General features: G+C 49.2%; 1 protein-coding gene across 8 annotated transcripts in view; it reads left to right on the forward strand.

Annotated features, from left to right (window-relative positions):
• Positions 1-21,866, forward strand: part of WNK1 (WNK lysine deficient protein kinase 1) — a 139,882-nt gene that overhangs the window by 108,448 nt on the left and 9,568 nt on the right. For 6 of the 8 annotated variants that reach the window (XM_075602349.1, XM_075602351.1, XM_075602352.1 and 3 more), the window contains 4 exons: positions 9,686-10,272; positions 11,069-11,271; positions 12,750-12,929; positions 14,700-14,771. In XM_075602349.1, coding sequence (XP_075458464.1) covers positions 9,686-10,272; positions 11,069-11,271; positions 12,750-12,929; positions 14,700-14,771 — 1,042 coding nt within the window. The remainder of the gene's footprint in view (positions 1-9,685; positions 10,273-11,068; positions 11,272-12,749; positions 12,930-14,699; positions 14,772-21,866) is intronic. The other 2 variants (XM_075602350.1, XM_075602353.1) reach the window with 1 other exon arrangement.

Below are 21,866 nucleotides of genomic sequence, written 5' to 3' on the forward strand. Positions count from 1 at the left end.
GGTTCTCCGGGCTACTCCTTTATTATTCCAGAATCAGGTTCTTAGGCATTTATCCAGGGATCCCAGATCTTGGGAAAAGCTCTAACTCCATGCCTCAGGAAGGCGGTCAGCTTCTTCATCCTCATTACATGACTTGTTCTTCTCTACACCATGCTTTTTGAAGGAATGTTCTATTTTTACCAGAAAGCCTAAATTGAGCATCTAGCTGCAGTTAAGATATGGAATATTCATTTTTTGTTATTGTCGTCAATGTCTTCTAATGGTTTGGCTAGGACAATACTGTAGTTGGCGTGTCCCAGGGGATTTTAATTTCTAGAACTTCTATCATTCTTTGTATTCATTTCCAATACTTTTGTATCTTCGGACATAGCCACCCAGATATGCACATGGCTGCCAACGTGTCTGCAGTTTCTCCAGCAGATGTTTTTGAGGTTCCTGGGTACATTACACTCAATCTTTTTGGAGTCAGATACCAACAAAACATTCTTATATATGTTTTCTTTAGTTGTTGTACAGATGGATGTCTTGGAAGCAACCTCCCAGATGTCCTCCCAATCCTCTCTAGGAATTTCCATATTTCGATCTTGCTCCCACTTAATCATATAATCATGATTTGGCATCTCTCCCCACTGTTCTAGCTCTTTATATGTTGGGCATGAGTCCTTTTTGGTATCTGGATTACTCAAAACATGGGGTACCATTTCAATTAATATAGCCTCTCCTCGTTTTTGCTTTTGCAGGATGCATAATATGCCTGCGGCAATACATTTTTTTTGATGTATCAAGTGGGTTTCCTACAGAAAAATTCTATCTCCCTTTAATCTATTAATTTCTGTTAAAGCTAATCGTCTTTTGAAATTAGTATTTTGACCCTTGACGCTTTATGAAATAAGATCGGTTTTTGAGGGAGTACTAGCTATCTGCAACTGTCTCTCTTGTGTTCTTCTAGGGTTGGTGAATAGAATTACCCAGTAGCTGGACTAATTTCTATGTTCCAATTTCACAGTCCAGATAGGTGTTTTTAGGATGGATGTTTGATGGCAAAATAATAATAAAAACATTTTTTTTAAAAGGGGGGGGGGAGAACTAGTAGTAAGGGGGGTGGAAATCCACATGGGAATGGCCATCACAGAAGGTGGTGGTAGTAAAAAAGGATACCTACCTCTAGTCTGGTAGGTTTGGCGGGCTCAGGGTTCTCCCACCAGTGGATCCACCACGAGTCACGCCAGCATAATCGAGTTCCTGTCACTCTGAGGTCTATCTGCAGCCCTCTCCTCATCTCCATCCAGGCCTCAATCTCCCAAATCCTTTCGCTTCGGAGCGTCCCTATAACAAATGGACACCTGACTCTTACAGTATCTAACAACCTTTAATTAGCTTTGCATGATCACTTGTTTTTTAAACACATTCCGTCATTTTATCATCACATATATCACATTAATATCAGTGGGTGTTTTTCCTCCAAGACTGTTAATGCCTCATTTTTCTTAATTACATTTCTGTTTAACTTTCAGGCCAGCATTTCCACATATCTTTTAACTGTGGGCACCCTCAGTTGTTGCATAGTGGAAGCGTTTATCATATGACCAAGGAGGCGCGAGCTTCCCCCCCCCCCCCCTCTCCTATTACCCCTCTACATAAAACATACAAATAACGAGAGGACACATTTATGGAGGTAAAAGGCCGCGGCTTATTTATTAAACACAAATGGGGATAGCGTACCACCTGTCCGCGCCAGAATGCTCAGAGCTGGGCAACGCAAAGGGGGCACCCGGAAGTACGTCCCGGTGACCTACCCCCTCGCTTCAAACCCCCCGGTTACCAGCCCCGAGCCACTTCTGGCGGGACAAGCACCTAACCCCCCCCCAACTGCCGCCACCATCGGGCCTGTTTAACCCCCTTAAATCAGACCCGTACCGCCATACCCCTATGACCTCTTCCAATCCTTCCTGTAAATCATTATTAAACATGTCCACCCCAACATCTGACAACTGTACCCCATCCTCCCTAAACCAGCCACCCAATTTAAAACTGAACTGCGGGTAACGAATGACCCAACCCCCACATTGAACCAAGAAATTCCCCACCTTCCTGTTTAACCTCTTCCGCGTCTTGTTAACTCTCCCCGGGATACGCGCACCCCTCCATATTATCTCTGACCAAACTAATTGCACCCCTGGCCAAAACGTTAACATACGCGCCAAATCTTGCTTAATCTGCTGGAATAAATCAATCGACCGCAATTTTGCCACATCATTACCCCCAACATGAATAATGATGATGTCTGGTGCCCTCCTACCCCTGGCCCTAGAAATTAGCAGCGGAAAAAGCCGTCCCCACCGCATCCCTCTCATCCCCCACCACGTTACCTCCACCTGCTCCATACTCAAACCTAAATTCTTTCAGTAGGGGCGCGAATTCGCCCTCTTCCCAGCCCAGTGTACCATTGAGTCCCCCACGATCCAAATTACCACGGAATCTACGCCAACCTTGCACTGACCTCCTCACCTCCCTCCTGCACTTCAAACTTGTCAACCAACAAATGGAACCCCTTCCTCCTTAACCCTCTGCTTATCTCTTGGTTGGACTGTGGTTGAAAAACAACCCGCCCCCGCAAGGTCTTGTCAAGCTTCCCCACCTTTTGTTAATTTCTTTCCCTCTCCTTGTTGATTTCTCCTAGGCTACTTGCGCACATCCCAGCTCTTTTGCCCAGCACCCCACTAATCTATACTGTACTAGTCCCCGGCGGCGATGTGAACCGCCTGTCGGGACCCGACTGATGCAGAAGCTGGCGCCGCTTGTGCCCATGTCCCGCACTGTTTTCTGAGAGAGCTCGAGAGGGCTCCACCCCATACTTCTCTTTGTTTGTCCCTGGCGGCGATTATAACCGCCTGTCGGGACCCTGCCTGTGAATTGAATGGGCCAACTGAAGGTGATGCTGCTTCTGGCGTGGGTGTACCCATGCGCTCAACCAAATGCCCCCTATAAGGTTGCCTCATGTCTGTCGTGGGTGCCTCCCTACACACCCCTAAACTTTGCCGTGCCTATGCTGCTTGTGCGGGTTCCTGAGACCGGACCCCTGGTGTACCTTCCCACCCCTTGTCGGGCCCCCCTTGATACTCCCATGTTAACCGACTGCCGTTTGTGAAAACAGTGCCAGACATATGCTCATCGTCCCTGCTTCCCAAATCTGTCTCACCCGGCATTGCAACCTGAAAAAAGTTGTGATAAACCCTGACCTGCGAGGGTAGCACCTCACTCTCACGCTTGCCATTCTTTGCTGCTTACACTTGCCAACCAGCGGCCTTGCGCACCGCATGCCAGGCCCCACCACCTCGTCTAGGCTTTCGAATGAAGGTCCTCCACGGCGTCTGAAATGTCTTTGAACTGTAGAAAACAAAACCCCATCGCCGTGTGACGATGGTCCCCGAGTCCCCCTTGTTTAGAACTTTACCGAAATTATAGGATGAAAACACTCCCCAGCGGTTTATCAGACTGCCGATGGTCTTAACTACCTGCGTGTTGCCCTGCTCTATTTCCCCGCTCTGGAGCTACCTGCCATATCCAGCCCATCTGATCATGGCATATATATATATATATATATATATATATCAAGTCCTTTTCCCAGCTCTGGCGCTCCTGCCATTTCCATCCCATCTGGGCTTCCATACTGTGGCCGAAACCCCCATCGCATTCCTGACAAGCGATGGCCATAAAAAAAAAAAACCCATACGCTGTCCTGCTCCCTTTCCCAGCTATGGAGCTACCTGCGACTTCCCAACCGACTGCCCTTGCAGCCCAACTGCCCTTGCAAACTGCGGCCGGCCCCTTATCGACCCTGACAGACGATGGTCTTAGCCACCCACGCGTGGACCTACTCCCTTGCAATGCTAATAAACATTGTGTTTCGTGAAGCGTGACTCCTTCTACGTTTCAAGCGTGTTAACCGCTTTCAGGGCTCCACCCGGTGATTTATTTTTTTTATATATATATATACGCCCAACCTTCTATTAGAAAGTCTCTCCCGGCGTCTGTTTCCGGCCAGGCCGAGGACAACGCCGGTTGCCGTCCGCCGTCGTGCTTCTGCTGGGGAAACGTGTCCCGCACCTGTTTTGCTGAGGAACCGTGTCCCGCATCTGTGTTTTTTTTTTTATAGGGTTGGGACCCATGTCCCACCCCTGTTTTTCCAGGGACCCATGTCCCACCCCTGTTTTTCCCAGGGACCCATGTCCCACACCTGTTTTTGTGGGGACCCATGTCCCACACCTGTTTTTGTGGGGAGCATGTCCCACACCTGTTTTTCCAGGGACCCATGTCCTACCCCTGTTTTCCCCAGGGACCCATGTCCCACACCTGTTTTTGTGGGGGACCCATGTCCAGCACCTGTTTTTTGTGTGGGGGACCCATGTCCCAAAATGAACGATCGCTGTACCAACACAAATTCTCCTGACCCATTCCACTCTGGCTCAAGTGAGCAAACACTTTTCCAAAACAGGTTTTTCTAGCCCCCGTTCAATCTAGCTTTCCCCAGACACTCCCCGGTAAATCCCAAGCTAAGAATTTACCTTGAAACCAGTGTGGCTTGCACCAACTCCTGTGCAATGTTCCTAGATTTTGATACTGTCAATCATGTTGATCTGTTATCCTGCTTAACCAGCTCCAGTGCGCTGGAATAAGGAAGCCTGCTTTCATTCCTATCCCGTTGGAACCCCCATGGATCCATCAAGCTCTGGCTCAAACCCCTTGGCCAACACCTGTGAACTGCAATGCCCAACTCTGGACCCCCATTCCTACTCCATGATCGATACTCTTCAACAAACTTGAATGCCACCAAACAATCTTATGAACGCACATAGCTTCTCCGACCGTGACCACATACTGAGCTCTAACCTTGAGACTTGAAAATTGTCTCTTAACTATGCTTGTTTTCTAAAACCTTGACATAATTTTAACCAATATACTTGGGCCCAAGGCTAAAAATGTGTTTTTTTTCTCCAATTTTTATTTACTATTGCTAAACCAATAGCTTCCATAATCACCTCTACTCTGTCTGCAGGCCATAACCAGAGACCTGGAAATTTCAGAGTTATCCCAAGCTTCAAAAGTGGGGACAAAACCACTGCCTCAAATGACAGGCCAAAATCTCTTCTCCCAACACTATCCGAAGTCATGGAAATTGTTTCGCTCCCAAATTAAGCGAAAACCATACCAAGCCAAATATATATATATATATATATATATATATATATATATATATATATATATATTTTTTTTAGCCGTTACAATCTGGCTTCAACCCCAAACCCTCCTTGGTAACCCCTGCTACAAATTTGTAAAGAACTCAAGTGTGGTGTGGAAAGATGACAACTCAGTAATGCTATGTCCCTAGATTTCACAAGGCTTTTGAACCTGTTGATCATGTCATCTTGCCCAATCAACTCCATAGTTCTGCGATAGAGAAGCATGCTTAAAAGCTGGTTTCCTTTCTACCTATCAGGTATATCCCAGCATGTATCCATCACAGGCTCTATGTCCGACCCCTTGGATATGACCTGTGGTGTCCCGCAAGACCTTTCTGAGGCCCCTACTCTTCTAACTGATCATCAATGATATTCCTAAAGCTTATAAGAGAGCTTCAATACCCTTGAATGCAGCTGGCCCCATCTTATGCGCACACAGCCATAGCCTCTCTGATCTCGATCACCTATTTCCATGTGACTTTGAGACTTGAAAATTTGGATTTCCCACAATAAGCTGTTTTTCAAACACTAACAAGTCGGTAACAAATGCTATTTGGGACCAAATCTGAATTCCAAAGCTTCCACTGCCTGAGCAGACACCGGTCACTCCTTGACACACTGTTACTCCTGAAACATGTTTCCAATACTTGGGCATCTGGTTTGACTCCCCTCTAACATTCGTGATGCACAATGGTACCCTGCCATCCAAAACCTCTGCATAACTAGGTATACTTAACCGGAACAAAACCTCCATACATCTGCTGATCAGCAATCGTATCATGCAGCAAATGCTAACACCAAATTATCGCCTGTGGGGACATAGTATCCGGCTCACTGTAGGCCATGTGGCGTGAGAGGGGTGGCCACATGGTGTGCATGTTTTGTGTACTGAATCCCAATGCAGTAATAGCTGCATTAGTTAATGTCATATTCCATTCTTAAATCACCTATAACTATCCCAACTAAATATAATTATAAATCTAATCCCAGTAATATTCTGCGTTGGGCTCAAACATTGCATTGTCCTACACAATTCTTGCAACACTCAAAAGAAACTTGCACCGCTCAACCAGCTTAAGGTAAAGATAACCCCCATGGCCCATGAACCCCTTGGTGCCCCCAATGAGGCAGCCCTCGGCCATGCGGGGCCCCCCGTGGCGCCTGCGGGGCACGACCCAATTGTTCAGATTTCCCATGCCGCTAGATGCGTGGCCTGGCGCACTGCACACATCCTACGCCACATGTTGCACCACCTGCCAAACTGTACAAATATCCCATGCCAAATGGAGCAAAAACTTGCCACATTGTACCAAACTCCCCTGCCATATCGCGCAAAACAGGCCCCATTGCACCATTAACAACCCCTGCCCCATGGCTCCAAACATACCGCACCGAATTAAAACCCACAAGCGCAACGTTTAAGCAGCGACTACATGCGCTGCCCCAGTAAGGTATGGCTACCTGCAGAATATCTGCCTCGCCCCCGTAAACCATGGAGCACCTGGTGAAATTGTAAAGAATGCCCAACTTGTGTGGCCCCTTACGTACCTGATCCCCCAAATGCACTCCTTCCAGCACGATATGTATACACTACTACACTGTACTACATGTAACTTGAACCACCAAATGTAAATAACATATACTCATACACATGCCCACATATACATATATATATATATATATATATAGTCAGATAAGGCAGTTGGCACTCCAATAGGTGCTGGTAAGCCACAGGTGCACGTCCCATATAGAGAATGTAGTTATACGTTACCGTTCCAAGGATAGGTAAACAAGAGACAGCACTCAATGTTGAAAATCAAAGTGTATTAGTGAAAGTAAAAATACATCCAGAAACCCAACGTTTCGGTCCTACAGAATGGGACCTTCCTCAGGGGCATCGTATGCCCCTGAGGAAGGTCCCATTCTGTAGGACCGAAACGTTGGGTTTCTGGATGTATTTTTACTTTCACTAATACACTTTGATTTTCAACATTGAGTGCTGTCTCTTGTTTACCTATCCTTGGAACGGTAACGTATAACTATATATATATATATATATATATATATATATATATATATATATATATATATATATATATACATGTATGTATGTATGTATGTATGTATGTATGTATGTATGTGTGTCATTTCCCAGAACCCCTTGCTGCTGTGGGACACTGTAAGCTGGGTGATAATGGTGAAAGGCAGGGTTGCAGACCTGCCTAAGACATGTCAATGTGCTCACAAGTGATCTTTTTATTTGAGGTATATAGCTGTATACACACACCCACCTATTTGTTTTTTTTGTTTGTTTTGTTAAGTTTGTTGAACCACGCAATAATTGTAACACTCAAAAACCAGCACCTATTGCTGTTTTTTTTTTTTTTTTATGAGGCAATTGGCCCATACTCCCGAGGAGGCGGAGCTACGCATGAACCCCACGCACCTGCCTCCTGTGCTCCTCCCACAAACTTTCTCCTCCTGTCACCAGCCACTGCAGGGCAGACTAAAGCTCTGCTAATACCCCCTCCCAGGAACCACATATACCCCAGAAGAGAGGCGCGAGCCACAGGGGGCGGCGCCAAGCGGGATTCCCGTGCTCGCCCAACTCCCCTGCCACTGACGCTCTCCCCCTGGCGCGCCCCCCTCTACCGTAGGAGCAGCGCTACACGGGAGACCGTGCGCCCGCTTACACTGCCGGCCAGACGCCTGACATTTATTTCCCTGGGGCAGCCGCGACCCGTAGGGGCGGCGCCACGTGGGAAACCGTGCGCCCGCCTCCACTGCCAGCCAGACACCTGACCTCCCCCTGTCACTTTCGCCACACAGCAGACCCGAGCGCGCCTGCCCCCGTGGCCTGTCGATTCCTCTGAACGGCTGTAGGAGGTAGCGCTACACGAGAGACCCGCGTGCCCGCCTCCATGACCGACCCGACCACCGGGGGCTGCGTTCCTCCCCCCTGGGGGAAAACCCAAAGGAGTCCCTCTCCTCACCGTGTCCCCCTCGCCCGCCGCCGCTAACTCAAACAGCGGCGGGAGGCGGCGCCACACGGAAGACCCAAGTGCTCGCCTCCCTTGTCCGCCAATTCCCCCGACATTCTCCACTCAAACAGAGAACCCTTGTCTGGGAGGGCAAAGACGCCGCACAGAAACCACTCCCCTCCACCGAGTCCCGGCACCTCACCTGCTCCTGCCCCCCACAGATCGCTCCATGCTGCACTCGGTCAGGCTGCAGATGGAGGACAGGGACGGACCGGCCAGGCCAGACCAATCTCCCCTCCCCACAATCCCTCTCCACCTGAATCTTGCCTCCCCCCTCGCCGCTAACTAAAACAAAGCGGCAACACAGAGGGGGGGAGTGCCCAGGAAGTGACCCCACCTTTAAGATTCAGGAGAGGAAAATATAAGTAAAACATCCAACACTGAGGAGGAAGAGAGGTCTAAACTGCTCCAACGCCAAGGAACAAGTGACAGTTGCTTGTTCCTTGGCTCTAATTTGAAACCCAACCGCCCCAACTGACTCCCCGATCGCGCTCGCGACCACCAGACCAGATGGGGGGGGGGGCACCCCCCGGTCAATTGCTGTTGCCACCCATACGGGCTAGCCCAGCTCAATAACATGTCTATTGGCTCTAATATTTTGGTAAAGGTTGACCAGCCGTCCCAATTTAAGCTACTTAATCCTATAAACCAATTATAGCTGGCTTAATTCTATACATTACATTTTAACATGGAGATGGCCTGGATACTCAAGCCATATAAACCTTTATAGAAAACATTTTAGGCATGGCGTTGCATTGCCATGGCAACGTGCCATCATACGGCGGCACGTTGACATGGTAAAGTGATGAACGATGCCGCGGCACGAAGGAGAAGGTAAGAACTTTACAGAGGCCACATGCTCTCCCCCTGCAATCAGTGGGGAAGAAAGTGGGGCCTCTGTATATTGGTGGGGGGGAGGGCAGAAGCTGCCACCTGCTTTGTTCAGTTCGGTTTGGAATGATCTTTTTATGTCTCTGGAACGGCTCTCCAACTTATCCATTGTGATAATTCTTGGCTCCCTTCCTTGGTTGCCCTGCTACGCCTCGTGGCGTTCACAACTGCCCGCCACCATCTTCCATACCTGCAGCCAGCAGTGGGCTGGAGACTTCTTGGATCATGTTCTTCTTTGTTTTTGGTCCATTTGGAGGCATTTTTTTTCCTGTATACTGTATTTTCCTACTTGCAAATATATTATTTTCATAAAATTGGAGTCCGGAAACGGGGTTATAATGGTATATTTCTAGCGCGCTCTGAGGAGCTCCACAAGCAGACGTCCATATCCTTCAACATCTCGCGAGCGCCGCCTCTGTAACCTTTTCTATGCATCTAGTGATGACCTCTTTGCAGTAGTGTACTTGCTTGCCACAGGTCATATTCTGTACTGATGTCTCTTTATGTCTGCAGGTGTCGGTGGCAACAGAGGATGTGTTAAAGCAGAGTGAGGAGATACGGTTGTCGCACACTGAGTCTTCCTCCACATCCTCCTCCTCCCTTTCCTGCAGCAGCCCAGAGAGCACCTTGGTGAAGCCAGGGTCCAGAGCAGTGACATCTTTGGACATAGTGGATGGTGTTGGGCTCCCGCAGATTCCCCTGCTTGGCTCTCCCCCTGAGCAGCCGACGAAGGTGGGGCGCTTTCAGGTGTGCACCTCCACCACAGACAGAGTGGGACGCTTTTCTGTGTCACGGACAAAGGACGAGGTGACTACTGGCCGAACAGATACCGAGCCCCAGCGAGCCTCCTCGCCAAAGTCAGAGCCGCACCTCAACGGACCCTCCTCTCAGGCTGAATCCCTCGCCCCCCTGAGCGATCCAGCCAAGGAGCTGCAGGAAGACCGTTTGGGAAGCCCTGTCTCTCAACACCCTCTGGGGTCAAAGGGCAGCCTGACCATGCAGAGCCTCAGCAACTCTCTCAACTCGTATATGAGCAGCGACAACGACTCCGACATTGAGGATGAGGACTTGAAGAAGGAGCTGAGAAGACTGCGTGATAAGTAAGTGCAGAGTCTAACGAGCCTGTAGTATACTCCCTCACCCCACACCATTAAAACTGGCACTGCTTGGCAACCACGCACATTGCACCATGAACTCCAGAAATCCCCAATACAGTAAGGGATATAAAGGTGCAATCCTTCTCTACAGGGGATTCCTGTACTGGTTATATAGTATATTCATCATGAAAATATAAGTCCCAGTTTAGGAATCCTTAGCAAAAACCTTTAAATAAAAATGAATCCGGTCAAGCCTTGTTGGATGAGAAAATCCTACCGATGATGGCGCATGTTTCGTCTCGTGCCCCAGTAATGACTCTGGTAATAGTGCACTGCTTGTTGCTAGAGGTGATCAACCATGAGACAAGGTGCAGTAAATGTTTATCCTTAGCGCTGGGTTACCGCTAACCCCTTCTCTGCCAGAGCCGTCTTCTCCGCATGTTCTAGGTGTGTGTATATGTATGTATACATATACAAACGCATACGTACATACACACATACGTATGCACGCACGCACATACATACGCACATACATACGCACATACATACGCACACATACATACGCACACATACATACATACACATACATACATACATACATACATACATAGATACGAACGCACACACGCATACATATGCACGCACATATACATACACACATATACATATATATACACACATACATACACACACACATATACATATAATTAGTCTTGCAGTGTGTTGTAGGCGCCTCTGGCAGTGAGTTAATCATAGCACATGGGGGTGCATTAGGTGAAGGAGTCTCTGCTTCCTCCAGGCACCTGAAGGAGATCCAGGAGTTGCAGACCCGGCAGAAGCAGGAGATCGAGCTGCTGTACACTGCTTTGGGGAGGGTGCCCCCGGCAGTCATTATCCCCCCTGCAGCTCCCCTCTCTGGCCGCCGCAGGAGACCAACCAAAGGCAAGGGCAGCAAGTCCAGCAGGGGCAGCACCCACAGCAACCGGAGCCCTCAGCTATCAGGTACAGATCCGGGTTACTGAGGGTCAGCCCCAGGGCAAGACCAAGCACACACTGCCCAAACAGAAAGCCGAAACCTGCTGTTTATTATCAAAGATGCAGCAATACATAAAACATCCGTGCAAACGTAACCTGTTCGGAGGCGCGCGTGCACATACAGATGTAGCAGATTTTATTGCACCCATTGGCACCGTACAGCCGGGGAAATAGCGTGTTAGCCAGGGGTGTGATTACACGACTGCAAAACCCAGGGGTGCCCGGGAGCAGGGGGGGGGGGGGAGGCCAAGTTGGGCAGGTCGGGCCCAACCTCCATGTGAGGCTGCCGGGGCCTTTGCTGACGGACCCTCACGCCAAGCCCCCGTCCCCTCCCACCCCTTGCCCGTGTTCCTGTCTCCCGGTCTGCACCAGACTTTTGACCTGTCTACAAATCTGGCCCAACTTCTGCATCTGCCCTTGTGGCCCCACCAACCTGGGAACCAAGGCCTCGCCCCCCCGTCTCACATTGCCCGCAAGGTAAGAGGGGAGAGATTGCGTGAAAGGGAGGGGGATTGAGTGTGATTAGGGGAGGGGGATTGAGTGTGATTAGGGGAGGGGGATTGAGTGTGATTAGGGGAGGGGGATTGAGTGTGATTAGGGGAGGGGGATTGAGTGTGATTAGGGGAGGGGGATTGAGTGTGTTAGCGAGGTGGGGGGAAAGAGTCAGTTAGAGAGGCGGCGGCGGCGGCGACGGGGCAGAGTTAGAGAGGCGGAGACAGCGGGGGGGCAGCGTTAGAGAGGTGGCGGCGTGGCGGAGTTAGAGAGGAAGCGGCGGGGGGGCAGAGTTAGAGAGGCGGCGGGGGGCAGAGTTAGAGAGGCGGCGGGGGGCAGCGTTTAGAGAGGCGGCGGGGGGCAGCGTTTAGAGAGGCGGCGGGGGGCAGCGTTTAGAGAGGCGGCGGGGGGCAGCGTTTAGAGAGGCGGCGGGGGGCAGCGTTTAGAGAGGCGGCGGGGGGCAGAGAGTGACAGAAGGGGGCCTTTACAAATGTTTCTGTAAGAGGGCCCAAACACTAGTTACCCCACTGGTGTTGGCCACGCCCCCTTATCACTCCCGTCTGATTCAAGGCAATGGTTGCTTCTCCCGCTGGCACATTCATGCCACGCAACAACACGCCAGCAAGTGCACGAACATCTGCTACATCTGTATGTCTGGAGGAGCGCGCATGGAGGACATACACTGAGAAAGTTATTCCTTTTATTAGACTTGCAAAAGATGACTGTCCTTGACATGATCTCCAGGAGCAGCTTAATCGTTTAATTGAGGGCTGTATAGATTGTGGCGTTCAGATTTTGTACCCAAGTTGAAAATAAATATAAATAGTCTTAACTTTTGGTGCTCGACGCTGAGTGACTTGCTCCAGGCCACATGCAGCAGGAGCGGAGCCTCCCACGTCAAAGGCTGTGCCATTTCCCCAGGCCTCCCTCATTGTTGTGTGTTGTGCTTTCAGGTGACCTGTCCATGCAGAGCGCTCCGGCTGTGCTGCCTCAGCAGTGTCTCCTTCTGCCCCCCGGCAACGTGCCAGACCCCGGGCAGCTTCTCAAACCCTCACCCTCCAGTGACATCCTCTGCTCTACCTTCACCAGCGACGCTGCCCTTTCTGTCCCCAGCCTGTCAGCCCAGGGCCAAGGTAAGCACCAGGGGCAGGGCCCAGAGTGCTAGGAAGAGGTTGTGTAGTAACCCATCACTGCAATGCTTTTCTTGCTTTGCGGTGTGTTTCAGGTCCCTCTGGCAGGGAAAGGGTTACACTAGAGTTCAAGAAAACATTTCAACTTCAATATCTTGTACAGTGGCAAAGTGTGGGGGAAGCAGCCTCAGGCGAGGAGACTCCTGCATCTGCAGCCAACACAACACAGACAATTTCCTCAAAGTGCAGGTCTCCTCTAGGACAGAGATACAACGTAGAGCTTTACTCACACGTTCATAACGCAATTCTCCATTTAATGTGACAGCCAAGAACAGTGGAAAGACAATGGTTCAGGTCCCATATGATGAAAGGTCCATGTGGGACCTGAAACGTTCCCCCTCCTCTGTTCTTGGCTGTCACATTAAGTGGAGAATTGCGTTATGAACGTGTGAGTAAAGCTCTACTGTACCTCTGTCCTAGGGGAGACCTGCACTTTGAGGAAATTGTTTAACTTCAATATCTTGACATCAAAACCTTCCAGTACAAAGCAGGGCCCAAACAGGATAAATCTCCCTCCCAACCCCCTATTCTGTAAATGCTGCATGTATGGGGGAGGACGGCTCTTGGCTTGTCTACAAGTTCTGTGTTAACTCCTTCCTCCCCAGGAGAGGTTTTTTTTTACGTTGACCTGTTTTGTAGGTCATGGCACAAGGGCTCCACAGAGGTTGGGCTAATGTGACCTTGTATTCGAATAAAATAACTTCTTTAGTGCACTCATGCCACCAAAATGGGGGAGGTGTAAGAATACCCCCAAATCTCCTTTTTGTTTTAGATGTCCCTTTTTTTTCCTTGTTGGTTGTAATTCCAGTACTGCATGTTTATACCATGTAAAGACTCCCTCCCAACTATATCAAATACATGAGATGCCCATTAACAACGGACACAGGTCCTGTGTGGCCATAAATTATATACTTGGCCGGGTGTACCAATAAATTATCTTGGCTGTTTCCTAGGTTTGTAAACTGTCCCTCTGTGAAATAATAAACATAATAAACTTTGCCCTGAAGTGCTAACCATCTAATTGTATCTGAACCATAGCACAGGGAGATGGTGGTCTGCCAGAGTTAATAAGAAACAGGCTGCATTCGTTGAGATGGAAGCCGGGACCTTTTTATATTCCTTTTACTGCCCCAGCCTTTATCTGCATACATCCACATACATGTGACAGGCAATCTATGGGCAATGGGACACAGGTGGAGCAGCTGCAGGGCTTCTCAGCAGAGTCATCTCAAAGTATTAGGTCAAGTCACTGTAAGCCCATGGATATCCCAGGACATGAGGTGGGAGCAACACTTCATTCCAACATTAAATCCATGTCCCTGGTTAGTTGACTAGCCTTTGCATATCCACTTGTCTTTCCGTTTTTCTGCTGTCGTCCTGTCACAGTGACGATGGTGGGTCTGACATTAACACATTTACTAGCACATAAGACCAGCTGCCTCTTGGTTTAGTACATCAGGAGCAGAACTACAACTCCCATGATCCTTTCCTGCTTGGTATTGTGATCAGATAATACTGCCTGTGCGTTAGCAGTGCTGGTCCATGCATCGCTTGCTGGGATTCTATGCCTGGTAGAGCAGCAGAGGGACTTTGCATCGTTCCCAGACGTATTTATTCAGGGCGTCCTCCATGTGGCGTCTTGTGGTTTGTGATCTGTCTCTGCTGCGTCTGTGTCTGTCCTCTCTGTCTATGTTCTTCCCGTTTCCATCACAGGCTGGGCCAAGTTTAACTGTGCGCCAGAGCGAGTGTCGTTCAAAGTGGCCGGCAGGAGGACGCGATTTCTGAGTACGCCCTGCTTGGCTCTTTGTGTGTAACTCTTTACTCCTTCCTCGTCTCTCTCCCTCCCTCCCTCCCTCCCACTCCTGCTGGCATGCATCTCCCTCCCTCTCGTGTCCCCCCCCCCCCCCTGCTGGCTTGGCACTTATAATGGGCCAGAATGTATAGAACGCAGAGGAAAGAGCAGTGTGTGTATGAGCTGCTGCGACCTCCAGAAGCATCTAGGGGAATCAGTCAGCAATGCATGGAAAAGCTATGCACAATTATTCAGCATGGTGATGCAGTGTGTGTATATAATAACGAACGGCTGGAACTTTGTGTCGTGTATATTCAGCACCAGTTGTCATTTCAACTTAGAAATGCCCCATCACTCGGTTAATTAATCAAAGGGGTGCAATCCCTTAGCGCTCAAAAAAAATTTTTTTTATAAACGGCTGACCTGCTCAAACAAACTTTATCCTTCCGTTTAATAGCTTCCTGGCAAAGTAAAGCTTTTATTTTTTACTTGGGACTCTCAATCTCCCTCCCCCCCCCCCCTCCTTATTTAACGTGTGCCTGCTCCATCCCTGTGTGAGGACCACAGGAGAGGGAGTGGTAAATGGCATCGCTGAGAAAGGAGAAGTTAAAAGATATTAAATCATCCTGATTTTCTCATGCTTGGAAAGTAACATTAAATAAGGATTTTAAAAACTGGTGATTTGGTTCCATAAAAAAAAAAAAAAAAGTTAAAACGCACAATCAAACCTCCAGGAGTTTAAGGAAAGGGAGGAATCACTGCAGACACCATTGAGACATTTGTTGAGACACTGTTTTAAACCCACTGCCCATGATGTCGCTAGACAGCCTGGTGACACTTCCTGCCTGCGCAGAAACATTATTCCCACTGTTCTTTCCTCTCGGAGTCTGCATTTTCTGGCCCTGCATGAAGCAGTGGGGTTTTCTACGCAGGCCACCTGGCCACCGATCTACTTCCTGGTGCTTCTCAGAAACACGAAAACACAAACAGATTTGACTAATCAGTACTATCCTTTGATCAACAAAGTGGAAGTTGCTGATGTCATCACATTACATCATGACATGACAATGAAACAACTCACCCATTGCTGTTGTGTCTTGACTAGAAACCCACAGAGCAGCACTGAAGCTTGATAAGAAAGTGTTGTATACACAGTGTGTGCTAATACTATGGTAGCAACATGTACTGAAACTGCAATCCGTTTTACGGTCTCTGCCATTTTTATGATGTCATTAAGTCATGTTGATTAGCTTTGTAAATTAAGCTGAACTGTGAAAAGCTGAATAAGCAGCATAACAGACGATATAATACACTCTGCTTTTGTTAATGCGCGTGTGCACATACTCGCACATACTCACTCACTGAATTAGGTGAGCTCAGATCTACGCCTATAGCAAAATGTATCAGTAACGCTGTATAATTCAATACGCATACGAAGTGTGCAGCTGGAAAAGAAGCGGCCTTATGGATAACAAATACACAAACCCTGCTGCTCTCCCAAATTATCTTGCAATGTATTAGTGAGTGAGATTCTACATTTTGATCCCAAGTCTAATAAAGGAACCATTTAGTTTAGCCGGCTAACCTTGTCAAGGCAAACTCCATTTCAGCCGGGACCTACACTAAAGGCATCATATTTCTTATTGTCTTGTGGACTAAACATAGGAAATATGGGAAAGTGCCTAAAGGGTTAAATGAATGAAGCATGTATGCCATCTGCGATTCAGTGCCATTAAAAACTGGCAAAAACGATGAGGGAAACTTGAGTGCACACTTTCCTTAGTGAAAATGAATACATAAGACATTTCTCTTATTTCTAGCGGTTATAGACAAGCGCCCCCTCTTCAGTAGTCCCACAGTAACACTTCACCATACAACGACCTCCTGCGTTCAGATATATTTGATTTTGAAATGCCTTTTCCAAACATTGTTTTTTTCTGGGAGTAACAATATGGCCACTGGGGGGCAGCCTCACTGTGGTAGCCAATAGAAAGCTGTGACATCATCATAAGGTGACATTGCAACATCCGATTGGGTGACCACCAGCCATCTTTGATTTTCCTTTGCAAGTATAGCCTGGGTCCCCCCTTTGTCCCCTTACCTCCCACTGCGACTGGCAGCGGAGGCTGGGGAGAGTGCGGCTTGGCGGGGGAGGCTGCATGAGCGACGTGGACAGTCAGGATGGTGAGCGTGTCGCCGGAGGTCCGTGGCGGCTCCCTTCGCAGGGCGCCGCCATCTTGGAAATGCGCACGCATGCGCAGTGAGGTTTCCCGCATGTTCTGATTGCCCGAAAGTAAGGCGGTCATGTTATAGATAGCTCCACAGGGGAACTACAATCCCCAGCAGCCACTGGGGCTGCAGGATCAGCTGGTGTGCAACAGCCAATAGGGCTGCAGATATCCGCTGCACAGAGCGATGCATTTTGGCGCGCTGAGTGGACCGCGCCTGTTGGAGCTGGGACATGGAAGGGTGAGGGTGTGCTCAGGGTTTCAGTGGCCCCTGAGCTAGGCCAGGGACCCCCTTATAGGCCCCGACTCCCCCATAAGTTTGTTGTTGCTACAGGGACAGGCCCATCAGATAGGGACACTGCCCTGTAGTTGAATAGTGTCAGGGACACAGCAGGATGCTGTGCAGAGACTTGCGGCCTGTGATTTGGGCTCAGACCATAACCACAAGGCAGAGACTATTAAGGTGGAACACTCCAGCTGGAGTCCACCCCACATAGAGGCGGACACCATCGCTGACTGTGTGGGACCGGACAGATCCATCTCCTCAGTTGGTGGTACCACGTGCTGGAGAAACTGGCAGGTATCATACAGCCAACAAGTGCACCCACTATACACTCTTACTGTGGGCAGCGCTGTCACACACACTTGGGGTGGGAGAGATAATTGGGGCAGGACACTGGTGCCCCTGCACCCAAGTATTGTGGAGATACTGCGTATCTGTGTACCTATTTGTACGGTGTAGTTGCATTACCTGCTCCGATTATAACTTGCATGATCAGTAAACCTGTTACTATATACTGTGTGTATTATTGTTTTGGGTCCTGTGAAGGGGTTATCCGGCACTGCCCGGATCCATCGCAGGTGGAAGCGCTGCCACCGGAACCAATCGTGTACACCCCAGGCTCCCCGCAGCGGAGCTTTAGGCCTCCTGTGAGCCAACCGGTAAAACGCACCAAACTACACTCAGTAGCTGTCTCCTCTCCCAGAGGGTGGGGGAAGTAGTGCTTCATATGTAGGTGCTACTGAGATTCTGACCTGGGGTGCCCGAATCAGCAGCTAAATTAGAGAAACCAAACTCGAACACCATGTTTGTACCCGCTCAGCAACCGGTCCACGACTGGGCTTTAGAACTCCACAAACCCCTGCGCCACGTGGTCTCGGTTGGAGGAGTCCCCACCCTTACGTCTGATTAACGTCATCTGCTACAACTGTGGTAAGAAGGGCCACTTCTCTTGGAACTGTTCGAAGCCCCCCCCAAAAAAATTAGGACATTCAATCTTAAGTCCATGGCCTGCAAGGTCCAGTCAGCAGAAACACCCGCCACGTCCTCGGAGAGCACCCCAGCGCCAAGCCCCGATGAAATGCTCGCATCGGACGCTTACAGTCGCATGGGATCGGCTGCAATCATACGCATCCACTTGGACAGCATATATTCCTCGGCATTGCTGGATACCAGGTCCCAAGTAACAATTATATACCGACCCTTCTACAACCAACATGTAAAATATCTGCCCCTGCAGTCAGCGGACAAGATGAAGTTGTGTGGACTCAGTAATGAGGACTACCCCATCGACGGTGTGGTAAAGGTTAGGTTGGATATACCGCAGCTGAACACTGGCAAGTCTTATACCATGGAAGTGGAGGCTTTGATATGCCTCAAACCCAGAGAACATACAAGCTTCCCGATCGTATTGGGGACCAACGCTGAAGTGATGCGGGCGGTGATTCGAGCATATCTGCAAGAGGCCAGCGAACTACCCGTCTTCCCTACGGATCCACCCAGTACTAAAACTAAAAACAAGAGTGCTGCAAAATATCAGCACAAGAGGGATATGGGGATCTCGTCAACCATAATGCTGGGTTAAGAGATTCCACCAGGGGGAGATTCCACCAAGAGATTCCAACACAGTGTGCTGCTACCTGGGCCGTGATGAGGCTGACCAGTACTTCTCCCTAGAGAGTACGCCCGAAGAAGACACCAACCGAGGCTACAAGCTGGTGCCAGAAGCACGGGAGTGGAAGTCCAAACTCCCTGGGCGGATCCAGGTGTTCGTTCAGAATATCTACCCTTACACTATGCCCTTCGATCAAGGTCAAAGGCTGGGTCGAATATACCCAGTCACCCCTGTCTAGACGATGGCCCAAGTAAACGCCGCTGTACAAGATCAGCTGGCTGGGCTGGCAATCGACTTCGGGGAATCAAGCCTGTCCGCTGAATGGAAGGATCGGCTAATGGCCAAGTTGGAGGAACGTTGGGAAGTATTCTCCACCAGCTAAATGGATGTGGGGTGTAGCAAAAATACCCAGCACACCATCAGACTGAACAATGCCATGCCCTTCCGGGAGCATTCCCAACGCATCGCTCCCAGAGATGTGGAGAACGTGAGGGATGTCCTCCAGGTGATGGAAATGGCGGGCATTGTGACGGAATCCTGTAGCCTTGTAAGTCCAATTGAATATATAAAATGTCCAACCGTTAAGTGAATAGTCCCAACAGTGTCCTCTGGCGTAAGGGCAGTGAAGGAATAGATGTGTAGCTCCCGCCGTGCATAGGTGCAATATGTGGAGAGAAAACAATACAAATTATGGTGGAGTAGGCCAATCACATATTGCTGACATGGAAGTCCAAAACAACTGACAACAAACAGAAACAAACAAAACCAGACAGACAAAACAAACAATAGCACGGCTAATATGAATAGAAGCTATTTAATAAACAACATAAAATGGAGGGCTCCGGAAGACATAAGATTGCAGCAGGTCCAGATGGGGTAAAATTGGAACCCTACTCACAAGATTTCAGATGTTAACAGGCAATAGAGATGGGTGCCAAGCTGTTTGTCCACTTCAGTAGCAGCCGAAGAGCCTTCCTGTGCTTCCCCACTTGTTTGGGCGGATGCTGTGTCACTAGGAGGCGGGACTTCCAGGCGGATGTTACATCACACTGAGGCGGAACTTCCGGGAACGGCGCTCCTCTCTCAAACCTGGATCAGCTGCCTAGCTTACGTCTTCCTTTGCCAAAAGCAGCTCTAAAATGATAACTTCCCAACGCGTTTCGGCACCCATCTCTATTGCCTGTTAACATCTGAAATCTTGTGAGTAGGGTCCCAATTTTACCCCATCTGGACCTGCTGCAATCTTATGTCTTCCGGAGCCCTCCATTTTATGTTGTTTATTAAATAGCTTCTATTCATATTAGCCTTGCTATTGTTTGTTTTGTCTGTCTGGTTTTGTTTGTTTCTGTTTGTTGTCAGTTGTTTTGGACTTCCATGTCAGCAATATGTGATTGGCCTACTCCACCATAATTTGTTTTGTTTTCTCTCCACATATTGCACCTATGCACGGCGGGAGCTGCACATCTATTCCTTCACTGCCCTTACGCCAGAGGACACTGTTGGGACTATTCACTTAACGGTTGGACATTTTATATATTCAATTGGACTTACAAGGCGCCGGTTTTCCTTTCTCTTTGTGTTATCCTTTGTCTGATTGTACTATCAGTATTTACCAGGTGGCCTATCTCACCCAAACCAGGGTTCACTATTTATATTAGTTTTTCATTTTATTTTAGCGCTGATTTACACCGTCTTTTTTGTTGTGGAATCCTGTAGCCCCTACGCGTCCCCGATCTTGGTGGTATGAAAGAAAAATGGGTCGGTCCGCTTATGTGTAGACTATCGGACCCTGAACAACCGCACCGTACTCGACCAGTATACTATGCCACGGATCAAAGAGATTCTCAACGCGCTGCTGGGAAGCCAGTGGTTCAGCGTCCTGGATCTGAGATCTGGGTACTACCAGGTACCTATAAGCGCCGAAGACTAAGAGAAGACGGCATTTGTATGTTCCTTTGGCTTCTATCAATTCACCCGCATGCCCCAAGGCATCTGTGGTGCTCCGGCCACCTTCCAACGTTTGATGGAAAAGATAATCGGAGATATGAACCCACGGGAGTGCCTAGTGTACTTGGACGATATCATCGTCTTCGGTAAGACTCGAGGAGCACGAGGAACGTCTGGTGAAAGTGATGGATCGGCTGGGCAAGGAAGGCTTGAAGTTGTCTCTGGACAAATGCCGGTTCTGCCGCACGTCTGTGACCTCTGTGGGACACACAGTGTCCGCCGATGGAATAACTACCAACCCTGCTACGGTCGAAGCCGTGATGAGCTGACCGAGACAAGAAAATGCAATAGCGCTACGCTCCTTCTTGGGATTTTGCCAAGGTCCTCAATAATCTTCTAAATATATACCCAGAGGATTCTTGTCAGAAGGCCACCTCCGCGAGGCTACTTTTCGAAGACAAGTGGACGTCCGCCTGTGAAAAGGCGTTCATTGGCCAAAAGAAGAGCCTAACGGAGGCGCCCGTCTTGACTTATGCCGATCCCGCGTAGCCCTATATCCTTCACGTGGAATGTGAGTTTCAACAGCCTAGGTGCGGTTTTGCATCAGAAGTACCCGGCTGGCCTCTGGCCAGTAGCATACGTCAGCCGCAGTTTGACCCCCAGTGAGCAAAATTACCCCATCCACAAGTTGGAATTTCTTGCTCTCAAGTGAACGTTTGTCGACAAACTCCACGACTACCTGTATGGAGTTGCCTTTGAAGTACGCACGGACAACAACCCGTTGACGTACATTTTGACGTCTGCCAAACTGGGCGCCACGGGCCACCGGTGGCTAGCGGCCCTTTCAAACTATCAGTTCAACCTCAAATATAAACTGGGGCCCCATAACATCTGAGCCAATGTTCTGTCCAGAAGACCGGGACTGAGTACCACACCGAACGACGGCCTCTTGGAAGAAATTCCTGGACCTGGGATGCGGGCCATGTGCTCGACTGCAGCCATCGTGGAAGACAGTGGC

Source organism: Ascaphus truei, chromosome 5, assembly GCF_040206685.1.
Source record: "Ascaphus truei isolate aAscTru1 chromosome 5, aAscTru1.hap1, whole genome shotgun sequence".
NCBI lineage: Eukaryota > Metazoa > Chordata > Amphibia > Anura > Ascaphidae > Ascaphus > Ascaphus truei.